The 24378-nt window shown below is 39.8% G+C and overlaps 1 protein-coding gene across 1 annotated transcript; it reads left to right on the forward strand.

The window, feature by feature from the left end:
* The first annotated feature begins 5602 nt into the window (after positions 1 to 5602).
* Positions 5603 to 20445, forward strand: LOC138193296 (Krueppel-like factor 15). The gene is made up of 3 exons (XM_069141257.1): positions 5603 to 5781; positions 7621 to 9201; positions 16629 to 20445. The coding sequence occupies exons 2-3, from the start codon at positions 7706 to 7708 to the stop codon at positions 16804 to 16806; spliced, it is 1674 nt and encodes a 557-aa protein (XP_068997358.1). The 5' UTR covers positions 5603 to 5781; positions 7621 to 7705; the 3' UTR covers positions 16807 to 20445.
* The last annotated feature ends 3933 nt before the right edge of the window (positions 20446 to 24378 follow it).

Consider the following 24378-nt stretch of genomic DNA (forward strand, 5'->3'; position numbering starts at 1 on the left):
GTCACTGTCCAGAAATAAGAAGTCTGTTTCTGTCTAGTTCTATCTCAAATCACAAAGCCTTTCAAAAATTCCTGAATAATTTTGAAAAGGAAAATCGGTTTTATGGAACAAAACGATTAACAGGGCTAGTTCAGGTGGTTTGGGCATCTAATCCATGTGACTCTTGGGCACCTCCATAAGGAGAACCGGATGCTAGATTAAAAGGTGCATGACATTAAAAAAAAAAAAAAAAAAAGATTTTAAAGCTTCTGTGTATGCACATGCGCATTAGTGTCAATAAATAAAAATATATTTCTAGTCACTGGGGAGTTTTTACATGAACATGACATATCCATAGACTAATAATGTATAAGAGTACAAGTAAAATCCAACCTCATCTTCCTGTCAACACAATCCTGTCAACAGTGTAGTAGGGAATATATTTGTTGTTGCACTACCCGGAGTGACCACTGGGATAAATTGGCAGCAAGGCTGAGTGTCAGCAATATATCCAGCTTTTTCCATATATCCATGCTGTTGTCACTCATATTAGTTCTGGCTAAGACATTGTAGTGGGATTTAATATCCCATCTGGCCTGCAAACACTAAGAATCCCCCAGGAAGCGGGAGGATGTGGCTGTGGTGCAGGATTTCTTGGGCTTCCTTGCTTCGCCCTTCAGCCAATGCAACCCAGAACTGTACAGGAAACAACATAAATGGATGGTTTTCTTTTTGATTTCTGACCTCAAGTTTTTTTTTACTCCTGTCACTCAACGTATACTTTAAATCATTGTCGATATGTCTGTAATTGGCCAAAATCGTCCTAATTATATAGGCCCACGTTTAAAGCATATGCTAATTATTAACTAAATGTAAACACATAAATAAACATTAACACGTAAATACAAAATTTTGCATGCCAAATTACCAAAGTGGTATGGTTCCGTATGGTCCTATATTGATGTTTCTCCACCCTTGAATGTGAGTCAGTCTATGTATAGCAAAAGGCAAAGACACTTAATCCATCAAATAGGATGAGACTTGCCAGTGTAACTACAATCCAACTAAGCTGTCTAAGAAGCGCATTAGAGGCAGTAGGGCTGTTTGTATTCATGAGACTGTTTATGTTGGTGGCAGTGTTAGTGATTAGATTGGATTGAGGGTAAGGGTGAGTTTCTTTGCAGTTTTATAAAAAAAAACACATTGCATAATTCTCAGAGGGAATCATTGTTCCCAACAATACTTTTTCTGAACAAATACCTCCCGATGTTGTTAGTACTGTGGGTGTCTCAAGACAGCATCTGAAAATAGACGTGTTGTGTTTGTGTGTGTGTGTCTGTGTATACTCATGTTGTGGGGACATAAATCTGTTTACATAGTCACATTGTGGGGACCTGCATTATTTATGGAGATAAAATGCAAGTCCCCATAGCGTAAATTATTAAATTCAAGTATGAAGACTTTGTTTAGGGTTAGTGTATGGTTTGCAGGGGTAGTAAATGGTTATGGGATAAATCTAAAGGAATTAAATGTAAGGTAAAGAAATGTCCTCTGAAGTGATGGAAACACAACTATGTGTTTGTCTGGGGGCTACTTTAGTTTAGGCAAAGGGTCCATCTCCCACAAAAATACTTTTCTTGGAAAAGCATATTTAATATCTCAGAAGTAAAAACAAAACCTGACAGTTCACAATTAGATTAACGTGTTTTTTTTTTTTTTTTTTTTTTTACCACGGTGGCACCAATCTGGTCATTTTACAGCAATCAACACATGAAAACAAAACAGATTTATGGGTGTTTATACTGTACGTGTCAGTGTGAGGTGAGCATCATGTAAGGTAATGGTATATAAACTTGCGTCGGTCACCTAGTAAAGTGCTGCAGCCTCCTGTTTACATGGCAGGATTTAAAGCTGTTGGGGTCTGTTGGTCAGCTGGTGAGGCTAAAGTCGTTTACAGCTTGAACACTCAACCCATGATAGCAAACAGTAGAAGGGATAAAAAAAAAAAAAAATCACAGGTCAGCATTTACAATAAAGACCCAGCTGTCACCAAACTACATGCATTCATTCACACATATAATTTTACTTTTATATGTATTTTACTATTTATGTATATTTTTTTTTCTTCTATTTTGGATTCCATGTTCTTAAAATGCATTAGACATTATACTGCCAATAATCGTGTCAGTGCTTCTTCAGTATCATCTGAGTTTTTGGTGTGTTGCAAGCGTTACCAAAGGAAATAAATAAATTTGGTTCATTAAGTCCATCTGTGGCTTACATAATATGCATATGTGTAGGTGTTTGTGACTTTGAGTGGAACAGCCGAAACCAATTAGTTTGTGGGGCAAATAAAATAACAACTGTAGACTTCATGAAGCTGTGTCAGTAAGTAATTGCTCTAAACTCTGCATTTCCTCAAATATAACATCAACATTAGACTTAAAATATATCTTGGGAACTCAAATTGGTCACAAAGATAACTCCATACCAGGACATTCTAATATATTTAACAAGCTGACTATTGATATAAGCAAAGATGTAATCTGTGTGGGTAGACCGAGTGGTCTTGACTGGGTGTAGCAAACAGCAACGGTTCTGCTTCTCTTTAAGCATTTTGTAACCCACAGCCTTAGAAGACCTCTGTATGATTCAGGCCAGGGTCAACTGAGAGAGGCTGAGACTTTAGTAAATAAGTCATGGTCCATTTCATTTGTGGGGAAAGCTAAAGTACTGAACTAAAGAACATTCAAACTCAAATTTCTCTCTGACAAAATCTCATCAGGGAGTTAGCAAATGCAGCAGCAGTGATGGGAATCGCATACACCTTTTTTTTTTTCAAAGATATTTTGCTGTGTCATAGCAAGAAAAGCTGTGTTACTAAAAATTCTACTCAACAGTCCGAGTTAGCCATGAACCTGAAACTGCAGCAGCTAAATGGAATTCAGCCATCATGCATGATATTGTGTGCCTGTCCTATTGTGACATTATAGTAAAATGAATGCCAGTAGTTGTTGCTGCAGCAGTAGTAGTAGTAGCGAGTAGTGCTGGTGGTAGTCAGGTAGTAGCAGCAGTACAAACAGAATTGGTCGTAGCAACGGCAACGGTTGTAGATTGGCCAATATTCATAATAACAGTCATATTAATGGTCATTGTATTGGCTGCACCGGTCATAGTAGTTACAGAAATAATAGTGGTAGCAGTAGCAGTGTCATATAGCACCACAGTTTTAGCAGAAACTGTAATAATGAATGCACCAACAGTGGCAGTAGTGACCAATAAAAGTCACGGTAGTTATCTAAGCACTAGAAACAGAAGCATTAGTTGTAGTAGTGTCAATATCAGCATTATTAGTAACCAGTTGTGCTACTTGTGTTGCAATAGTGGTAGCAGCAGTAACAGTAACAGCAGTAAGAGTGGTGGTGCCAGAAGTAGCACTGATCTTAGTAGCCTAATAATGGTCAGTTTTAGTGGTAGTGGTAATAGAGGCAGCAGCAATAGCAGTAATTGTAGTAGTGCCAGTAGTAGCCCAACAGCTGTTTCTGGCGTCAAAGCACCAGAGGTAGCAGTGACAGAAGTAACTGTTACTGTAACGTTAAAGTAACCGTAGTATAAGTATTGATACGAACAGTCGCAATAGTACCCTATTAATTCACTTTCACAGCAGTAACAGTATTCGAAGTAGAAGTAGCCTCGTATCTGCAGCTGTAGTAGTTAATATACTAATAGCTACTTGTAGTTGCGTCCATACTGATAGCAACAGTAGGACAATAACTTGTGTTTTTTGTACAAGCTTTAGTGGATCCGCTCTAAGCTATGGCCTTAGCTGCAGCAGGAGCAGTGGCAGTATTGTTAGCAGCAGAGGCAGTAAGACGTGCACAAGCATTAGCAGCAAGAGCTTTAGCAGTAATACACAGAGAGGTAGGATTAGAAGTAGTAGTATAGCTGTAGGAGCAGCATCAATAACGAGCAGTTCAATAAGGAGAGGAAGTATTAGGAGTGGAAAACAATTTATTAAATTAACAGTTTGACTTGTACGTTTTGGAAGTTAAACTCTGACGATGAGAGGTCACTTTGTAGAGCGATGTCCAAAATGGATGTAGGAGATAGGACAGGAAGAAAAACCTCCTACAGCATGAAATAAAAACTCCCTTTTAACAAGAAGAAACCTCCGACATAACCAGGCTCAGAGGTGAGCGGTCCATCTGCCTCAACCGGTTAGGGTTGAGGGGAGATCAGGGTTGACTGATGTGAACTTTAGTGAAGATTCCCTGGAAAACCAGATGAATCAGGTGGTGATGGGGTGGAGGAGGGTTGCGCATCAGGAGGTCTGAAAGGCAGAACGACAGAATTACGATGATATTTAAATAACAGGATGACAACTGATTGGCTCAAAAGCACAGGCAGACAGAATATTGGCCAAATAAGGTGATGACAAGAATATGAATGAGGGATTTGACTGTGGGAAAGCGGAAGTGACACAGAATATAGCACAGGAGGATTAATTCACAGAGGTGGCATTAATACCATGACGCGAGGTTAAAGATCGTCCTTATTGAATTTACGTAAAAACTTCATTAGTACTATCAGTAGCAGGATTAGCAGCAGTAGCCTTAATAAGACTCATGGACACAAAAGACCCCCTCAGTGTGACATTGTGTATTATTTTACTCTGGTAGCATAATAGTCACTGCCTCCGTACAGTGTACACTGAAACACTCCTAATGTTTACAAGCAGGCAGAAAGTGGATCATTTATCCAAACGCACTGAAAAGTAATCTAACCCATGTATGAAAATCAAATTAGGTTGTAGCCAGTAAAGTTTCTTCAGCCCCACGGAGGTGTTTATATGAGGTCTGCTCAGCTGGAGTAAAAGCAAAACTTCTATTACTGATGTTATTAGGCAGCATGTAAACACACTCACTTCACCTCAATGGCTCCCTCATTCACTCAGTCACTCGGCCACCTATTCAGCCATGGTCATCAGTAACAGGCAAAAACCTCAGTGTGCTTTTTTTTAGATAGCACATGTTGATGTTTGTGACCTTAACTGTTTTTTTTTTTTTACTCTAGCAATATTATACTGTTTCTTTTTAGCACCTTAAATATCATAATGCATGAAGAGACTTTTGGTTTCTATGGTAACATATGTGAAAAACATCTGAATCATACAGAAAGGAAAACATATGTTAGCCCCACTGAGACTATTATAGAAACATTACATGCCACACTGTTACAATGAATATACACACTTCCTGGAAGGGAAACGGGGATATTATACAGTACAAGTTGCCAAATGTAGGCAAAGTGAAACTGTCCACACAATGTTAAAAACTATATGTGCTATCTGAAGCCTCTGGAGTTAGCATGGGATATGAAAGTGTTTTTATGATCTGGACTCTCGAGCACACATCCTCCCTCCTCCCATCACTCACACACACACACACACACTCCCCCTTTCCACTGACGCCAAATCCGAGGACCGTCCTCCTTTCACCTAAAGCCAATTGCGGCGCGCCGAGCAGGCGAGCCTTCATGTGCCGACCCCCTGATTTGACTGGTATAACATACCCAACTCCGATCATGTGACAGTTAAGCGAACTACCAACCTTCGAGAGAGAGATAGTGTGCGTGTGTGCGCGTGTGTATTAGAGAGAGAGAGAGTGCGAAGGCATACGGCTATGCAAAGACCTTATGCTGGAGTTATATTGCCATTACGCACTATTACGCACTGACACCTACTTCTAGGAGAACAGCACCCAGCTTGAAGGAGCGCGATTTTGGATTTCCTTACATACACAGGTGAGCGCATGAGGAGTGCGATTTACTAGTAGACGCTTGAGTGTTTGTGAGTGTTTGTTTTGTGTCTCATGGTGGAGTACAGTTGGACGCGTGGCTCTGCTTAGTGAAAGGAAGGACATTTGATATCTCATATATGCATATGGCATCATGTATGCGCTATGACGCTGCTCTGAAAATAAATACAAAAAGTCATAGTAATTCCCAACTGCGGCGCTTATCATGCTTGCTGCATGGTTAAGTTAATATCTAAATATCGCAAAACTAATCTTGGTCGTGTGATCGGACGAGCCGTCACACCCTGCAGTGTTAAACATGCTTTGAATTCCGAGTAAACCTCCACAACTAATAACGGTGCAGCGTGTTTGAGACCGAGAAAGCATCATGCTGTCAAAAGCTTTTTGATGTTTCAAGGTTGCAGGGTTACGTGGGGTAAATGACTTCAGACTTGGCCAAGCCAAGGTGGTCTCAAACTCTTTCACCAAACTTTTTTTTTTTCCATGAGGTATCACTTAGATGCAGCAGCTGCAGACCCTCAGCTACTAAATGTCATATGATGTTACCCAAATACAACCACATCCAAGTCGAATAATGGCCTCAGATCACAAATTACATAACAACACTGGAGGTGGGGGGGAAAAGGATCAGTCCCCTTTAACGTCGTGTGCTTGTGACAGCCTGACTCAATGCCAACAAAGTAACTATCAAATTAAATCAGTAATTTTACTGAGACCACCTGGAAACTCTTTGAGGGCCCCTGGAGGCCCCCCACTTCACATTTGGGCTGCTTCTTTATAGCTTTACAGAAGAGGGCGCACAATCATTTTGTTTTGTTGCAGTCTCTCTCTCTCACTCACTCTTTTTTTTATTTTTTGTTCATGAAATACACATGTAGCCCTTTTAGAGTCAATTTTAATCAGCATAAGCCACTCACTGCATGTAAGAGCATTTGGTAATGTCGAGTATTTTTAATCCATGTTAATATAGCCCATTGTTTGTGGGCTGTTTGATTTATAAAAATAGACAATGAATCCTTCACTCTTCATTCCACCGAAACATAGCTTATCCTAGACTAAAAAACTCTCAAATGTGGCTCAGCGGGAAGTTTGTAGATTGTAATTTTATACTAATCTCAAAGTATATTCTATCTAAAAGTTGTGTAGCACTGCAAATGTTTTGTCATTCAGACCAGGCTGCAATAAGGACCACAAGGGGGAAATAAATAGAAACACACTGTTAAATGACCATGTGGCTTTAATGTTAGAAGTAGTGAGAAATGGGAACCGCTGATTCCACATGGTCAGCTTGAAGTCTGAAGTAGCAGCTGCAGCGTCTACACTCTCACACAGACACACACACACACACACGCACACACGCACACACACACTCACACACGCACACACGCACACACACACACACACACACACACACACACACACACACACACACACACACCATGCACAGTCTTCAAATTCCACTTCCTTCACACGTGGTTGATCTTCTTTTTGAAGTGCCATCAGCTGCAGAGTTCTTACACAAGCAGCAGGTAGTGCAGGGAGACAAAAAAAAAAATTCTGTCAGAGGGCCAGTTTACTGATTTTTATAGAAACTTGAGGCACTGGATTTTAAAACATTAACCTTCCATTTTATGTCAGACTGAACACAGGCACTGTTACTGTGTTGTCATGCAGGATTTTTTTGGGGATTGATGATCACCCGTGCACAGAAAGCTCTTGGTTCTAAAGTTACATTTCATTAAAATCCAGAACAGAGTAGGTGCCACTAGATGTATGATGGTGTAGTTTTCTTAAAGTGTTATAACACAATTTTTTGCCTTTGCAGGAAGAAGAAAGAAGTTTTTATTAACGGTTAGAACGGCTCGATTTGCAGAGCAGAGCAGAGTCAGCTGCCATTCATCCGCACAGGAATGGTGGATCACTTGCCGCTTGGTGAGGAGACCTTCCTGTATTATACCGGCTCCCCGGGCTCTGACTACAGCTGCCTCTGTCGCCACCCTAATGGTGACATCATGGTAACTGACGCTTGCACCTACCACCCCTACCAAGGGGTGACTTTCTCGTCCTCGCCTCCTCTCTCTGAGGATGACCTCAGCGACTCCTCCAGCCCTCGTTCATCGCTCTGCTCCAGCCCCGAGTCCTCGTCGCCAGCATCGCAGCACATCCTCGGCTCCAGCTACGAAAGCAGGAGCAGCAGGAGCGGTGGTAGCTGTAGCTCCTCAGGAGGAGAGAGCCAAGACAGCCTGCTGGACCTGCTGCTCTCACAGGCCTCCCTTACCACCTCACTGAGCTCTAACGTGAGCAGCAGCAGCTCTCTCCCTCCTCCTTTCTCATCCTCTGTTTGCCTCACCTCCTCAACGTCAACCTTCTCTACCTCTTCGTCTCCCACTGCCCCCTTTTTACCCATGGGCCTGGCGTGGGAGTCCAAGAGGGAGCAGCGACTGAGTCTTCTCCAGCAGCAGACCAAAGAGGACTGTTACGAGTTCCCAGTTTTCCTCGATGAGCTGCAGGATCCTGCGGCACTCCTCTTTCAGCCCACTCTGGAAGAGATTGAGGAGTTCCTGGAGGAGAACATGGTGGTGGCAATGGAGAAAGCAGAGGGGGGGTGCGATGAGGCGATGTCACCAACGTCAGAGGATGCTGAGGCTGAAACTTCAAGGACATTAGCAGGAGAACTTGTATCAGTGTCACAGAGCTCAGATCAGACTGTGCCTGTGGCTCATTCGCAACTCTCCTCCTACACAGAGACCAAACATACACCATTGGACATGGACTGCTCATCAACGGTGGATGTTAGCTGTGTAACTAGTTTGACTAACAGTTGTGTTGATGGGCTCAAACAGGAAGACTGTGGATCATCTCCGGCCTCATCAGAAGGTACCAGCGCTCCCTCCAGTGTGCCTGTCATCCTACAGATCCAGCCCATACAGATAAAACAAGAGCCCAACACCAGTGCCATATCTGAGGCTGTCACCCAGCAACCCCAGAGCACCCAATCCCAACCAAAGCAGGCCCCATCAGACATCAAAATCGCCCAGCTCCTGGTCAACATCCAGGGGCAGACCTTCGCCTTGGTGCCTCAGCTGCTTTCCCCAGCAAACATGACGAGCTCAGGCAAAACTGGAACCACCGCTCCATCCAAATTTGTCCGGATTGCGCCGGTGCCCATCGCAGCTAAACCCACAGGGCTTGGGGAAGGCGTGTTGAGTGGAGGTTCGGCTGCAGGGGTCCTCGCTGGAGGTCAGAGGTACCAGAAGAGCGCAGTAGCAGACCTTATTAAAATGCACAAGTGCTCTTTTCCCGGCTGTAACAAGATGTACACCAAGAGCAGCCACCTCAAAGCCCATCTCCGGAGGCACACGGGGGAGAAGCCGTTCGCCTGCACGTGGCCCGGCTGTGGATGGAGGTGAGCAGAGCCAAGAGTCTTTATCTTTGATCAAGTGGTTCAAATAATTTACGAATCAAGAGATATCAGTCGCTATCTGGAGAGAGGAAGATTCAAATTAGAGTTATATCTGAACATTCTTGCTCTCTGCAGACACACGTTGCTGCTAAATTATGTTTATTGCACTTGCGGCATGAACTGTTCTGCAGTATATGTTTATCTACACTACAGAGATTACAGTAACTTCTGCTCTTTATGACACAATATTCACACGCTTTACGACAGCTGTTGATAATGTGTGTAGACTTTGAAGAGATCTACAGAGTGCCACACATTGATTTGTCATGTTGAGCAGTGTTCTTTTTGGTAGGGATAAGTTAATCCACAAGGCTGTGTACATGTAGTACTCTCGCATATAGTACTCGTACATGTAAGTACTCTTACTCGTGTAGTTCTTAACCCTCGTGTTGTCCTTGGGTCAAAATGACCCGCAGCTGTGTTCAACCAATTTCTATTTTATTTTGATACTTTTTGGGATCATTGGTGACAAGGAGGCTGTGAGGGTTTCTTTAAAGAAATGATCCCAAAAAATATAAAAATATAGAAATAAAATAGAACTTGGTCGAACACAGGGTTAAATTTCAATTGTTGTTTCAAATCACAACCTGCCGTTCTGCACTTTTCAGAAATGGCTGTAGCAGTTGGATGCATCAGCCAACATATCTACGTGCTTTAATTATTTCACCCAAAAATGAACATGTTTTCCTGCCTTCTGTTAAACACACAATAGAAATACTGATGGTGTCTGTTCCCCGGCAGTATGGTGTTACTTGGTAAAAAATAAACACATATGTGCTGTGTTCTGCCACAGCTGCAGCTTCCTTAGATGCCACAATTTTAAAATACATTAGGTTGGTCATCCTTCCCTCTTCGCGACATAGCGAAGATACCAAGGAGACCTCACATCAATACAGATAATGAAGATAGTGACCTTTGAGTGTGGAAAGTGTCCAGTGGTTCACCCTTAATTTTTGGACTGTTTTGAGTACATCAGTCGGGTCCTGCACGGTAGTGCACTGCATGTTTCCATACTTGTTAGTGTGAACGCACTTATGCATTCAAAATAGTCAGTGTTAGTATGGATGTATCCCTTTTGTAACAGAGTCAAAATCGTAATCCGTCAAGTGCATGACATTAGTTTGTTGTCTGGTTTTAATTCTTTCTGGAGGCTGGAACAGTCGGACAATTTGCATCCTTTTCACAGAAAAAGCAAATGCTTCAAAGTCCTTTACTTGTGTGTGTCTTTGATGTCACCACTTAATTTAAGAAAACCAAAAATATTTTTACAAGAGGGAGAAAAGGTTCACAAATATGTGTTGAACATACACAGAGAGGGTTTAAGAGGCCCAGATTTGATAGTTTATGGGTGGGAGTAGAAGAGGAAACAGCCCACCTTTGGGGACGCTCCACTCTTCAAGATGGTTACAATTTGTTATTTTTTTGTATGTTGGCTGTGTCCCCACTATCTGTGTTTTTGTACCATGGTAAAGTTGTAGATTAGATAGAGTGCCTTTTGAAGTTGTCTGCATGCAGACTTTGTCCCCTGTTAGTTCTTTCATTTGTTTGTTCACCGTCTGCAACCACTTCACACACATTTAAACAACAGTGGTACACTGGATTATTACAGAGTCAAGTTCAAAGTTTCAACTTGAGATGCTTTTCAATCCATGACACACACAGTCCAAACTGTTTTTTTTTTTTTTTTTTTTTTTTTTTTTTTTTTTTTTGTCTTTTAATCATTGCCTTAATCTAAGTAAGAAAATCATGTTTTGAACTCTTCAAGCCAAAGTACAAAAAAACAACTTTTGACCTGTTGGTCAATGAATTACACTTCCATATATATTTTTTTTGTCTAAGGTTAGTCTTATGTGCGTGTCTCTCTGCACATGGACAGAGGCAGGCTTAAGTTAGGGCAAGCGTTATGCTTAAAGTGAAATTATGATATGGAGTTGAGTTAAAGGGGAAAATTGTAATTTGGTTTAGATTCGAATGAAGAAAGTAATGCAAATGTTCCTGTGTGTGCATGTTTGTGGATATGAGAAAGAGTGACTCAGATAAGTTTGGCCCAGCTCAGCAGGCTGCTCAGTGTTTATCAGGGTTATGCCTGCAAACACCACACTCTGCACCTGCAGCAATTTAAAACCCTCCAGACCTGACACTCTCTTTTATGATATGCATTATATCTGGGACCACATCCAGGTATTCATAAGCATATTATGTCATATCAAATTATTCTGCTCTATCGCTCATGACGCCCAGATGCTTTTTTTTCAGTATGGTTTAAACAAAGATTTTTTTTTTTGTTCCTTTTCATATTGAGAAACATATTAAATGTTTGCAGCACACATGTCTTCCTTTGGTAGCCTGTGTCATTCAATCAAGCTGATGAAAGAGCTCTTAAAGGAATATGTGAGCACCTTTCGGAAATATGTTGATTCGCGATTTTGCTGATGTAAATCAGTAAATATAAAGAGCAACACCACTCACATGCGATGTCTCATGGTTGCCAGGCAACCAAGAAACTTCATGAAGTCACTGCACCTAGCAGCTCATCGCCACGTAATATAGTTATAGAATATATTTACAGTTTATTGATGTTAAGGATGTTAAGTTGATGATGAGGATAAGCTATACCTACACTGCAGCAGTTATTTGGACAATGTTTCACTGAAGGGATGCTTTTAATTCAGTCAGAAAGTAGTTGCTTAATCCACTGACTATCCATCTCATTTCTACCACATCAATATATGAGTCATCAAATTCAGTCAGAGCTACTGTAGCAGATCCTGTTTGTGTTTTGCAGTGTTGCTGATTTAGCTTCAGATTAGCTACAAACAGAGTAAAAAACAGTAGCTTACTATGCCTTCAGAGTTGAAGTACACTATATCTTCAGTGTACTTTATGTATAACAGCTGTTGGGAAACTATAACTCATGTGTGGGTATTCTCTGTTTTTTCTTTTAGACACACACTGCATTCCTGTCAGTTAAAAACATGTATAGCCAAGCATTTATGTAAGAAACTAGTATTTTAAACCAATAGTGGTGTATTGTTTCATTTATGATATGTTTGTAATGGCGTTTAATGTACTGCAAGTCTTCAGGGCCACACATTTCTTAAAAAAAAAACACCAATCTGTACTTCAATTGTTTTTTAAATGACAGCAGTAATTCACTGTATTATAAAGTTGCCCTCTCCCTGCTCATCTCCCTGTTGGCGAGGAAATGGAGATGAACTAGGGACTCAGGCACCCCTCACCCTCTGTAACCCTAGAACAGATCCATGTGTTGGCTCCTCTGAAGTAGAGGAGTGGTATTTCATTGGCTCGACTCCCACATATAATTCAGTCAGTTATATTTCTTCTTCTTTCGCCAAACTGTTTTCCTCTTTAAAGCTTTTTTGTACTTTTATCCCCCCCCTCTGTCTCTTTTGCTGTAGTTTATGGTTAAGCTCATGTGCAGATCTGGATGCATAGAGAAAAGCACATGTAAACACTTAAAGGTGCGCGCACACACACACACACACACACACACACACACACACACACACACACACACACACACACACACACACACACACACACACACAAGCATGCTGTATTCTCATGTGAGGTTTGTGTTGAGTGGCCGGGCTGGAACCCAAAGTTTGCAGTAAAAACGCTATGGCGTGTGTGTACTCGACATCTGTCATCAGGGCTGTGGGCATGTTGTCCCTGTCAGCTGATGCATTCATCATTGCAACAAAACAATGTGGGGTGGTGACAGAGGTGTCAGAGTTTTATTCAGCTTTAGATGATGACACCCAAAAGAAATGCAAAAAACAAGGAAGAGAGGGTACTTACTTTTCCATCCGTTCACTGTCCAGCGTGTTATGGATCTAATGATGAAACTATCTCTGCTTTTTATGCAATGACGTTGGCAAATTTGTGTTTGATTAGAAAATAAGCTCTGCAGAGCTGTATAAATGGCTGAAATCCATTTTGGAAAACCATTCAGAAGAGGTTTTATGGCTGCTTGGGTAGTGGTATGAATGTAGGAGGCAAGCTTCTGTCACTGCTGAGTGCAGTCATGCATTAATAGGATTTTTCTTGAACGTACGCACGGTTGAAATGGAGCCACTCATGAAGATGGTGACACACAGGGATTTAAGATGACAGGAAAAACAAAACAAAAACAAACAGAGAAAATAAGGATGACAGATAAAAGTGTGTATAGTATGTGTGCTAGCTAGTATCTCTGTTGCTGTAATTTTCCAGGTTTGTAACCAACCTGCCCCCCCCCCCACCAACTCACCACACACACGCACACACACACACACACACACACACACACACACACACACACACACACACACACACACACACACACACCTTTGAGGCTGTTTTTGTATGCTCTGTTGGCTGCACAACTGAATTTAGGGACAAGCTAGAACAAAGCCTGCATATGTGTTTTCCACAGTGCCCACACTAATGTGTAAACTATGTGTTGTGTTGCAGCTATGCCAAGCCGCCCCAAGGACTTAAGGTGCAAAAACCACAATCCTAACTGAAAAATACACTCAAGTGATCAACAGAAGTGCCCGCCACTCTTGTAGTTATGAGCTCCCCGGCCTTGCCCACAATCCATGAAATGCACATAGCGCTGAGAAACCATCCACAAGTGAGATTAGGAGGAGGGATAAAGTATAAGGAAACAGCTACAGCAAGAGGGGGCATGAGTTTGAGGGATACAGATGGTGAGGCATTGAGAGAGAACTGGCACATGATCAATCTAATCGTCAAAGAAAAAAAACGTGGATTTGAAGAACAATCGGGCTTTCTATTTGCATAAGTCTTATATGCTTGTTGTGTTGAAAGATCCTCCCTGGTACAGTATGTTATAGTTGGGCTCAGGCCCAGTTTGAGTCAGAATAGCTGGTTTCTATAATAGCCCTTGCTTGCAGCTGATATAGTACAGCTATAGGGTGTAGTGTTTGCATGCCCGTTACCCACAGATTACCATAAGGACCACATGTACCTCCACATAAAGTATTCAGTGTAAAACGAGTTATGTGACTTCTCAGTTTTATCTTAATCATGACATGTTCTTGTTGCAGTCATCAAAAATACATTTTCCCTTAAGGTCCTTGTTACCATGAGTTCAAAGTATTTGTTATATTTAAAGCTGCACTGATCAAAATTTCTTGCTCAGCTGTGAAATTAATGTGGAATTAATGAAATTAATGTACAATGAATGTGGAATGTCAAAGGCATTAATTGAAGTGACAAACCAACAGAAAATTACCATCCAACTTCAGTTCAGCTTGGGTCTGTAGACTCTTCTGGCATGTTTCAGTTGATTTGTTTTCATTTAGTTGCCTGAAAGTTGACTGTAGTGGTTCATGCTCACTGCTCACATCAGCAGAATTCCTTTAATAAACCAGCTGTACACTACCTGCCAAGCAACACAGAACAATTCAACAGCTAGCTGTGAACAAAGTGTAGTATTTACAGTAAGCAGCTACAAAGTAATTTTTTTTAATTGTTTTTTTTGTTGTTGTGGTTGTTGGAGACCAAAATAAAGGTAATAGAAGAAGTCATGTTGAACTTGCATCTATGAGGTGACCAGAAAAACTCTGAATGGATAATGATGTTGCTCTGTATCTACTAAATGCATAAAAGGCAACATTTCAACCTCGTGTCACAGCAAAGCGTGAAATAGACACGCCGATCCACAACAGCAAAATGTGAAGAAGCCACGGTTTGGCTAGTCTAGGCGTGACAGTTACACATTTTAAAAGTTTGAAACTTAGACGCACGTAAATGTCATGTGACGTGGGATCATGTGACCAAACTCTGGCAACAGAAGCAACAAAACAATTTTTTTAGCAGTATTGGTAGTATTAGTCACAGATTGCAATGTAGGATGATGAGGTTCAAATCCAAGAGGTGACAACATTTTTGTTAAGTTGTTTTTTGTTTCCTAACCCCAACCTTGTTCTTTCTCCCAACCCCAACCATGTTGTTTTTCCTAACCCCAACCATGAGGTTATTTAGTAACCCCAACCACATGTTTTAGCTACAAGTTTCAGTTTCCTGTAAATCACATGGCTCTACGCAAGCAATAGATTTAATTTGCGTCCACTACAGGAAAATGTGTAGCTATCGCGCCTAGACAGGCCAAAGCGTGGCTACTTCACATTTTGCTGTCTGTAGTGTTACCAGTGTTACTATTTGTCATGATACCAGGTTGAACATTTCCAATCAGCTTAGGTGATTCTGCCCCTCTTGAAACACAAATGCTTTTCAAAACACCTCTTCAGGCTCCTTGCTTCATTGCCGTAATAATGTCTATATGTATTGAAGTTGAAGTTGCTTATATGACCAAACACCTACAAAACTAATCACCTTTCCATCAGGCTCTGCTGTGCCTGTTGGTGTGTGCTAATTAGCGCATGTTACCAAACTAACATGCAAATGTAACATGACTAAAAAGGTAAATATTTGACCAGCTTGGCTCATTCATTGTCACTGTGAGCATGCCTACACAAACCCACCGTTGTGTCTAGTCTCACAAGTGATGTTATAATGGTGACTGATAGTCTGTGCTGTTTGGAGTGTCCTCTGAGGTAATGCGAGAAATGGATGTGAAAAAGATCTAAATACCAACCACATGTGGCGCCAGTATTTGTTTTAAGGTTTATGGTTTCTCAGATTCTACAGTTTGGCTTTATAAACTCTTGTCAGTTATGTTTTTTTTTATTACTGGGCCATTAAAATGATGAATAGGCTGGTTGTGTAATCCGTGTCTAGAGTGGAAATGATTTGAAATAACTGTGAGTGACGTCTTTAAATATCGGTGAATTATCGCCTCCCGACTGCTCCTGCTGCTGCTACTGGAAATGCGCCGGGAAATCAATCTGTGTTACAGATTAATCTGACCTTAACATCTTTACTAATATATACAGACACACACCAAGCTACAGTATACAGGCAATATCCACTTAACCCTTCGCTGCCGTGATACCCAAGCTGGCCGGAGCCCGTAGAGACCACAGCAGATCAGGCCAGGAATAGACTGGGCTTGGATTTGCAGTGCTCATGTGTTGAGCTAAATTTGGGACAGCTCTTTAACTTCACAGAGAAGTTGCAGGGCATAACACAAGCAGAGCATCACACCTCTCAGATTACGCTCATATAAAACAGCTTGACATAGCTATTATGTTATTTAGCAGCTTGAAACATGACTGAATCCATTATTTTTATGTATGAAGAGAAACAGTTTGCTCAAATTTAGGGTTAAATTATAAAATATGGAAGCAATGATTTGGGAATGATTGTATAAAGGATGCTTAATATTCAGCAACGTTTGATGGATTTCATAAATCACACCCTGGGTTTTCTTCCGACAGGTTCTCCCGATCTGATGAGCTCTCCCGACACCGGCGCTCCCACTCCGGAGTGAAACCGTATCAGTGCATCGTCTGCGAGAAGAAGTTTGCCCGCAGCGATCACCTGTCGAAACACCTCAAAGTCCACCGCTTTCCACGAAGCAGCAGGACAACACGCTCTGCAAACGGACCCCTCTGACCCTGCTTTGACAGACTGACGCTAAACGGAGAAGAAAGAGGGGGGAGCAGGGCTGTGGTTCTGTATGTGTGTGACGAAAGACAGCGGACGGGACGGGTGGAGGGGTGACAGTCCAAACACCCTTTAAAGGAGTCTGAATGGGACACCTTTCTGCCCATGTGTGTTTATGTTCAAATATGTGCACGTGACGTACATTCATGGTACTGTGATAATTTATTGGGTGACGAGGAAAAGACTGTTAAAACTAAACTAATACAGAAAACTGTTACTTGACACAGCACCCTCACAGGTGGAATAAGCTTTTTGTACATTATAACTGTATTCTAAAATATTTTTGCAAATCTAATTTGAAGAAAGATTTGCTTTTCAGAGTATTTTTACACTTTGACGTGTGTTATTGCTAATGTTGGAGTCAAAAGCCTTATATGGATAAAGGTTATAACACTGGGGGATCTGCTATTATTTAAAACCCCCATTTTTTATAAACTGTCCTGGAGCCAAATCTTGTTCAAAAGAAATTTTAGCAAAAAAAAAAAAAAAAAAAAAATCATCGCTTTATGGCTTGAATTCAATTTGTTGCCCAGCAACAAGCGCTTAGTAGACATTGTATTAGAAATCAAAGGGGACTATTGGGGCCTCGGTGTTAATTGTTTCTCAATAGACCGCAGAGTAAAAGATGAGTCAACATTCCTTTAACTTTAAATAAGTCTCTTTGTTGCCTTTGAGTCTCGTTACAGGAAAAAAAACACTGTAGTAACCTCAAACACAAGAACAAAGCTCAAGTTCATGTTGAATTGCTGCTCATCAAGAAAGATCATGACACTATGTAATTTGCACTGGCACACAGGACATTTTTGGTTGTCTGCACATAGTGAGAATCTTGAGTATTTTACGTATTTGAATGCGGTCTAATTTTGTCTTTGATTCATCTTGTTAAAAGACTGTCTATCAAAATAATTGTCATTTTCATGGCATTTTTGGATCAAAACAAATTGCACCGCAGCGACATCTGACAGTGATCCAGGAAATATTTCAACCTAATGTTGCAAATTATGTCTGTCCTCAACTCATGATACGTCACAACTTCTGTTTTGTGATTTTGTTATGTTGTGTCATACCATATCATTTATTACATTATACAACTTTATTCACTTCATGTCACTGCTGTCAAATAATGCAAGACGGTACATTTGCGTTGTTATGAGGCACAAGAAAAGGCTTGTATCTGTGTGAAGTTGTTTCCCTTGGCTTGCCACAGCTTTTTTTATTTTAACATAGCAAATAAAATGACAAATTTTACATATTAAAATTAAAGAAAGATCTTCTTGGTAGCAGCTTGTTGAGACTAGAATTGTTCACCAGAAACAAAACAAAAATAACTAAATAACCACACACCAATGAAGACAATACTTTAATTTGAGACTATGTAACTACCAAAAGCTGACGACTGTTGTCACAAGTGATGAGTGCAGGATCCCAGTAAAGAGGTCAAATATAGTGTAGCTAAAGTACAACTAGAGAACAGACACACTGTAACAAGAAGCTAGTTAACATTAGCCACCATAAGCTACCGGTCCCACCAGACCAAGTAATGCTCTTAAGAAAAATACCTAAGGATACATTTGAAAAGGAGTCTTTTAATGTTAAAGAATGACGGGTTTTTGTTTTTTTTATTCCTAAAAGGAATAAATAACCTGTTATCATGCTAAAGTGTCAGTCCCCAAAAGGAACCATGTCAGTTTCAAAACATTTTAGCTCGACCAGGTGTAAAAAGCAAGCAGCTTTAGGAAGTGGACACTAAAAAACATAGATAAAACTCAGTTAGGTTTAGGAAAAGATCATGTTTTGGGTTAAATATGACAACAGCAATTTGATTTGGGTTATGCCCCAAAACTACTTGTTTATGGTGAGGAAAAGATTGTTTGGGTGAAAACAATTAACTTTTTTAATCCTTGTGTTGTCCTTGGGTCAAAATGACCCGCAGCTATGTTCAACCAAGTTCTATTTTATTTCTATATTTTTTATATTTTTTGGGATCGTTGGTCATCATTCTTTAAAGAAACCCTCACAGCCTCCTTGTCACCAATGATCCCAAAAAATATGAAAATAAGATGGAAATTGGTTGAACACAGCTGCGGGACATTTTGACCCGAGGACAACACGAGGGTTAAATCAATGTTGCGTACATCATGTAAGTTACTTAATGTACGTTAGGTAAGTAAAATACCTTACATTATGTAAGTTATTTCATATTGGCTTTTTTTATATTAAAATCCTGTGTTTGTTCCATCCAACAATGCCTGACCTCCTCTGTAAGTGGTATTCACCCTTTTGTGTACTTGGTTTTCGACCCTGGTCATGCATGAGAGATGTTCACACCTAGACGAGGCAAAACGTGACACTGACACAGTATCCTGTAGTGGACTGATGGGTGTGTTACCCACTTTTGGTGTGATACTGGGCTAAAATAATATACTTGATGTACAAAAGTTACATAGACTTACTTTAACATATGCACGATTTTGTACCAACCTTAAACAGATATATTTGCCAGTCCTCCTTCCACAGATTAGATGGATTGATTAATATATCAAATTTAAAAGGAATTTCTTGTACTTGTTACTCATTTGTTGAAACTGGAATTTGTGTGCAGTTACAACATCAAGTGGCATACTCACAGGACATCTTTAAAAATCCTTTCCATTTACTTTGGTCTTACCCTAACATGACTTGTTACATCATACTTGTCAAATGTTAATAGAAAACTGAAAAGCATCCAAACAACACTATTATCTGCCCTTGGTCTTGAATGTATCACATCTGTTGCTATAAGATTAGATGCCTTTGTCCTGTACTGTAAGGGAAAAGTGACTTAATGTTTTTTTTGTCATATTACATTTACCTATACAGATTGCTTTATTCTGTCATTGTACATTTCAGTTGAATTAAACCAAATGAGGGACAGCAGATGCTGCACAGCTGCTGAGTTCTGAGATGGATTCTTGCACCATAAAGTCGAGAATCAGTTGACTACATTCAGGAATGAAAAGATTAAAGAGGAATGTTAAGAATTGGAATTCAGTTGATTTTCGGACATATGGATAATTTGCTGAAACCTGCGATGATTGTCAAACCCTGACACAGCCCCTGACGCTGTATGGAGGAAGTGTATCAATTCTGTCAGGCATTCCTTCCATGCAATCAGAAGAAGCATTTTTCTGAATGGCTGTCATATGTGATGCCACGAATGTATGTAAATACAACTAAAAGGAGAACTAAAATATTCTTCTAGTGATTTCTGTGATTGTGAAAGATTTTTTAAAATGTAAAAACAGTGTACATAACATGATAATTCAAATATATAGTGTAAAAAATATGGTAACGTATTTTATGTAAGGGGTTTACACAACACATGATTAGCTAGGCTCATGAAATGTTTCATAATACATCTATGATTCTGCAAGCTATAAAAAGTGTGTACTCAAATGTATTTCTGCAAGTTTCTTTACTCACACTTATTTTAAAAGGTGCAAATAGCAGTTTAGCATTATGTATTATGAAACACATGATTCGCAGATGTGCTCTGTACACACTTAACATAAAAAAAAGTTGCTAAAAATGTTATATTTTTGCTTTTGTTCTACCATGTAAAATACATTTACAATAAAAATCAAAAAATAAAAATATGGTTTGTTTGTATTGCAGGTCAATGATAATGGTCAGTTGTTACAGCTTAATCATCCAAAGACCCCTCGTTACACTGCCCTCCTCATGTTTTCTCTGGTAGACTTACTCATATAGATCCATTTTATTTACTGGATAATGTTAAATGATGGAATGTAATGTACAAGTACAAATAGATAGAAGGCACAAAGTAATGTGTTACACAGTCCTCTCTAGCTAAAGTTTGATAATGTTAGCTAACATTAGCCACTGAGCTACACTACTTTAATCTGGAATATTGTGTACCTTTCCTGAAATAGCTCCGCAAAACAAATGTTCCAATTGGAACCATATAATGTCAGGAAAGCTCATACACTGCTTACAGTAGGATAATCTTCGCTACAAAAGATAATGTCAAATTTCACAATACAGTAAACTGCCTAATTAGAAGAAAGATCAACATGCTTGAACTCCACTTTACCAGACAGGCTGTTAAACAACCAAGCCACAGCACTACAATGAGTAAGTGTGAGCAAATATTTAAAGTAACATATTTAGTACAAGAATGCAGATCCGTTATGAGTTTTGTTTTAAATTTGAGTCTCTTAAGAAGCATAATGTATTGTAGTTACTATGTTAGAAATGCACGTTTACAGCACTGTCATGACACCTATATATCAACCTGAAACATACAGCCATTACAAGGCACTTCCTTGAACATTAAGTAAATCTCAGTGGTGGGAGATGTCTGGCTCTGGATGGAGTACGTCCACCATCCACTCAGGAGATAAAAAAAAAAAAAAAAAAAAAAAAGTATTCATCTTCATTTTAGAGCACACAATTATATGCAGGTAATCAATCAAAACAAATTACAAAACAAGTGTATTTCCAGCAGCATGGTACCACACAACACACATTAAAACATATATTGACCATGCATCTTTAGTGACCTACATTTATTAATCATGCGACTCTGTAGCTCAGCTCAGAGCATAATTTTTAATTCCCATCATTCCGTGCTGTAATTGTAGTTTCACAGCTTCTAAGTTAACTGTTTTAGTTTGGGATCACCACTCTCAACAGTTCTGTGTTCACATACTCCCATTTTCCTGAAAAACATGGATTACCTGATTGTAGCCTATAGGTTACAATAAATACAAATAAATAAAAAGGCAACTGTTTTAGTTAACTGTAAATTTACAGGGGGATAATATGGTGTGTCACTGTTGTGTTTGTGTTGTGGACAAACAACATGATTACTGCAATTTTTACCACCTCTGAAACTCGAATGTTGTACGCCTATTTTGCCTTGTGACATTCTCTAACATGTCTTTCACATACTCAAGTCAGAGTACTTCCTTCAGAATGTTACAAGTCTTCCTGGCATGTCAAAATAAAATCTCATCGAAAAAAGGGGATACAATTTACAGTCTGAACATTTAGTGATATGTTGGCAATGCTTTTTAAAAGTAGCTCATTCAAATAGTGATTTTATCCATGTGTTGTTCAGGAGGAGAGACAAAAAAAAAAAGAAGTGGGTTCCCGGGATGTTGTATAAGGAACATAAAGCTGGAAAACGTGAGGTATGTCAGTGTAAGATTTGTACCACATGGCACATTTGCATGGAAATTATACCCCTATTCTCTGCTCCTCCTTAATCCAGACTCTTTTTTTTTTTTTTCCTCCTCACCGCTTACTCCCCCTCTTCACAGCACTTTAAAAAAAAAATGGATATTTTCTGGTGTGTTTGCTGTCAGTGTGCAAAAACAGAGAGGTAGGTGCTAAGAAAGAGGTAGCAGCTAACAGTGAAAACAAGCTATGTCTGTTCATTATGTGTCTGTTCTGGAAATATATCATATTGATTTATGAGCCACTAAAGTCTCAGAGGCATTCTGGGATGCATCAGGAGGATTTAATTCAACACATCTGGATCTGAACTACACTCTAGCTGCTCGTCTCAGGGTTAGCACAGAGGCTCCCCTCTCTGCTGATGTCAATGGGTACAATATTTTTTGAAAGAAGGAAACAGTTGCAGGTCATTAATGGATGTCCAAATACCTGGAAAAGTGTAAACACTGATTGCTTGTGAATGTCATTCTGAGAATACCAATTTATGGGGCAGCCACATTCACCAGGGGGTTCACATTAGTCACCAACAGACTCAGGAATGTAAGACTAACACAAATCATTTCAGAACTCCGTTGAAAAAAAGGAACAACATAACTGTTCTGTTTGGAAAGGAAGCAGATGATGCTGCATAAAGAGATACATAAAAGAAAGTTCATTAGTTTCCCACCAGGTTTGTTTAAGGTGGTAAGCAACAAGAAAAGTAAACTTTGGTTTGTGTCTTGACATTTGTATTAACCTTTGCATGTTAAAACTTTGAATCCCAGTCTGCCTTTGATTAATTTATACTCCCTTTAATTACTGGCAATATGCATGTCATGTTGTTACTTATATTTTCATAATGTACCAGCAGACATGGAGACAGATATTCCTCTTTTCTTATGACTGGGAAAGTTGTCCAGTTGTCCAAGTCATCAGGATATTAACTATAACAGGGCCAAGATCAGCTAACAACACAGATACATGACAATACAATACATACAGTAGATACATACAGTCATGCAGTCAATAGATCGATCGATCGATCTATCTATCTATCTATCTATCTATCTATCTATCTATCTATCTATCTATCTATCTATCTATCTATCTATCTATCTATCTATCTATCTATCTATCTACCTATCTAATACAGATTGCATGACTCCTTGTTATATTAACCTTGATTATAATTTAACTAAAATCATGTGATTGTTACAGAAATGTATCTAATATGATTATGGGCCATATCAGGCCGTTGACAGCATAGCTCTTTGTTTGTCCATGTTGCATTAGACATTTCCATTCAGGCTACCTGTGGTGAATGTAACAGAGAAAATGGAGTCTGAACCATACTTGCAGGTCATGATCAGCCACTTGGGTAACTTTCTTTTGCACAAGCTTGTCGAATATAGGAAATACAATATGCAGCTCCTTTTCATATCACTTGCATGATTTAAATTGACATGAATTTCAGAGATCTAGCAAACAACAAGTTAACTGACACTGATTCTGTCACTCCGTGTTTTCCATTATGTTATTCAGATGTGTGCTTAATATGTTATGCAAACAAGATGTGTACTTCCCCCTGTGCTCAGTTCTTTAAACTGACATCCACTCTGTATTATCTTTTCAGTTTTCCCCATTCAGCACCTCCAGAGCACGATCCACAGAGCCATGCATTGCTTTTTCATTGCTGACCTAAAACCCTTTTGTTTGGTTGTGCCTCCATTTTAATAAATTACATTTGTTTACAGTAAATTTCTTGCAAGGACACATTCATCGAGCCAGTTTATGGCAAATGGACATCAAACACTGTGGAAACAAGGAACATTGTAAATAGATGGGCTACTGCTCTGAAGCTGAACTGGTACTTGCAGGGGTTTATAATGCAGCTGACCTGCTAGATTAATGTGTCAAAACAAGAGATCAACTGAACCGCAGCTAAACTACAGTGAAGCCAGGTGTGTCAGGAAGACTCACCATCATGCAGCACACTGGCAGAAGGCGTGATTTGAGGTGTCCCAGCATACACTGGGGAAAAGAAGTTATATCACTATTATCAGTGTTGCTGATCTGTTACTGTTGTAATTGCAAACTGCACTGTATCACAATGTTCCCACTTTTATATTGTTGTAATATGATTGAATATTGACACACTGAGTATGATGGTTTTCTATCTGGCTGAGTGTTCAAAGTGTCAGTATTGTGGCTTTTAAATAATCTTGAGTGTCTTCATACAAATCCTGCATCAGTAGATTCCTCCCAACCACCACCTGTTTCAGCTCTTGGCAGCGTTAACTA

Source organism: Embiotoca jacksoni, unplaced genomic scaffold, assembly GCF_022577435.1.
Source record: "Embiotoca jacksoni isolate LCO1_2020_lvr unplaced genomic scaffold, fEmbJac1.0.p SCAF_9, whole genome shotgun sequence".
NCBI classification, from domain to species: Eukaryota; Metazoa; Chordata; class Actinopteri; family Embiotocidae; genus Embiotoca; species Embiotoca jacksoni.

Coding starts and splice junctions, on each gene's coding strand:
- LOC138193296 (XM_069141257.1), top strand. CDS start 7,706: ATGGTGGATCACTTGCCGCTTGGTGAGGAGACCTTCCTGTATTATACC. Junction 9,202..16,628: donor TGGCCCGGCTGTGGATGGAG/GTGAGCAGAGCC, acceptor TTCTTCCGACAG/GTTCTCCCGATCTGATGAGC.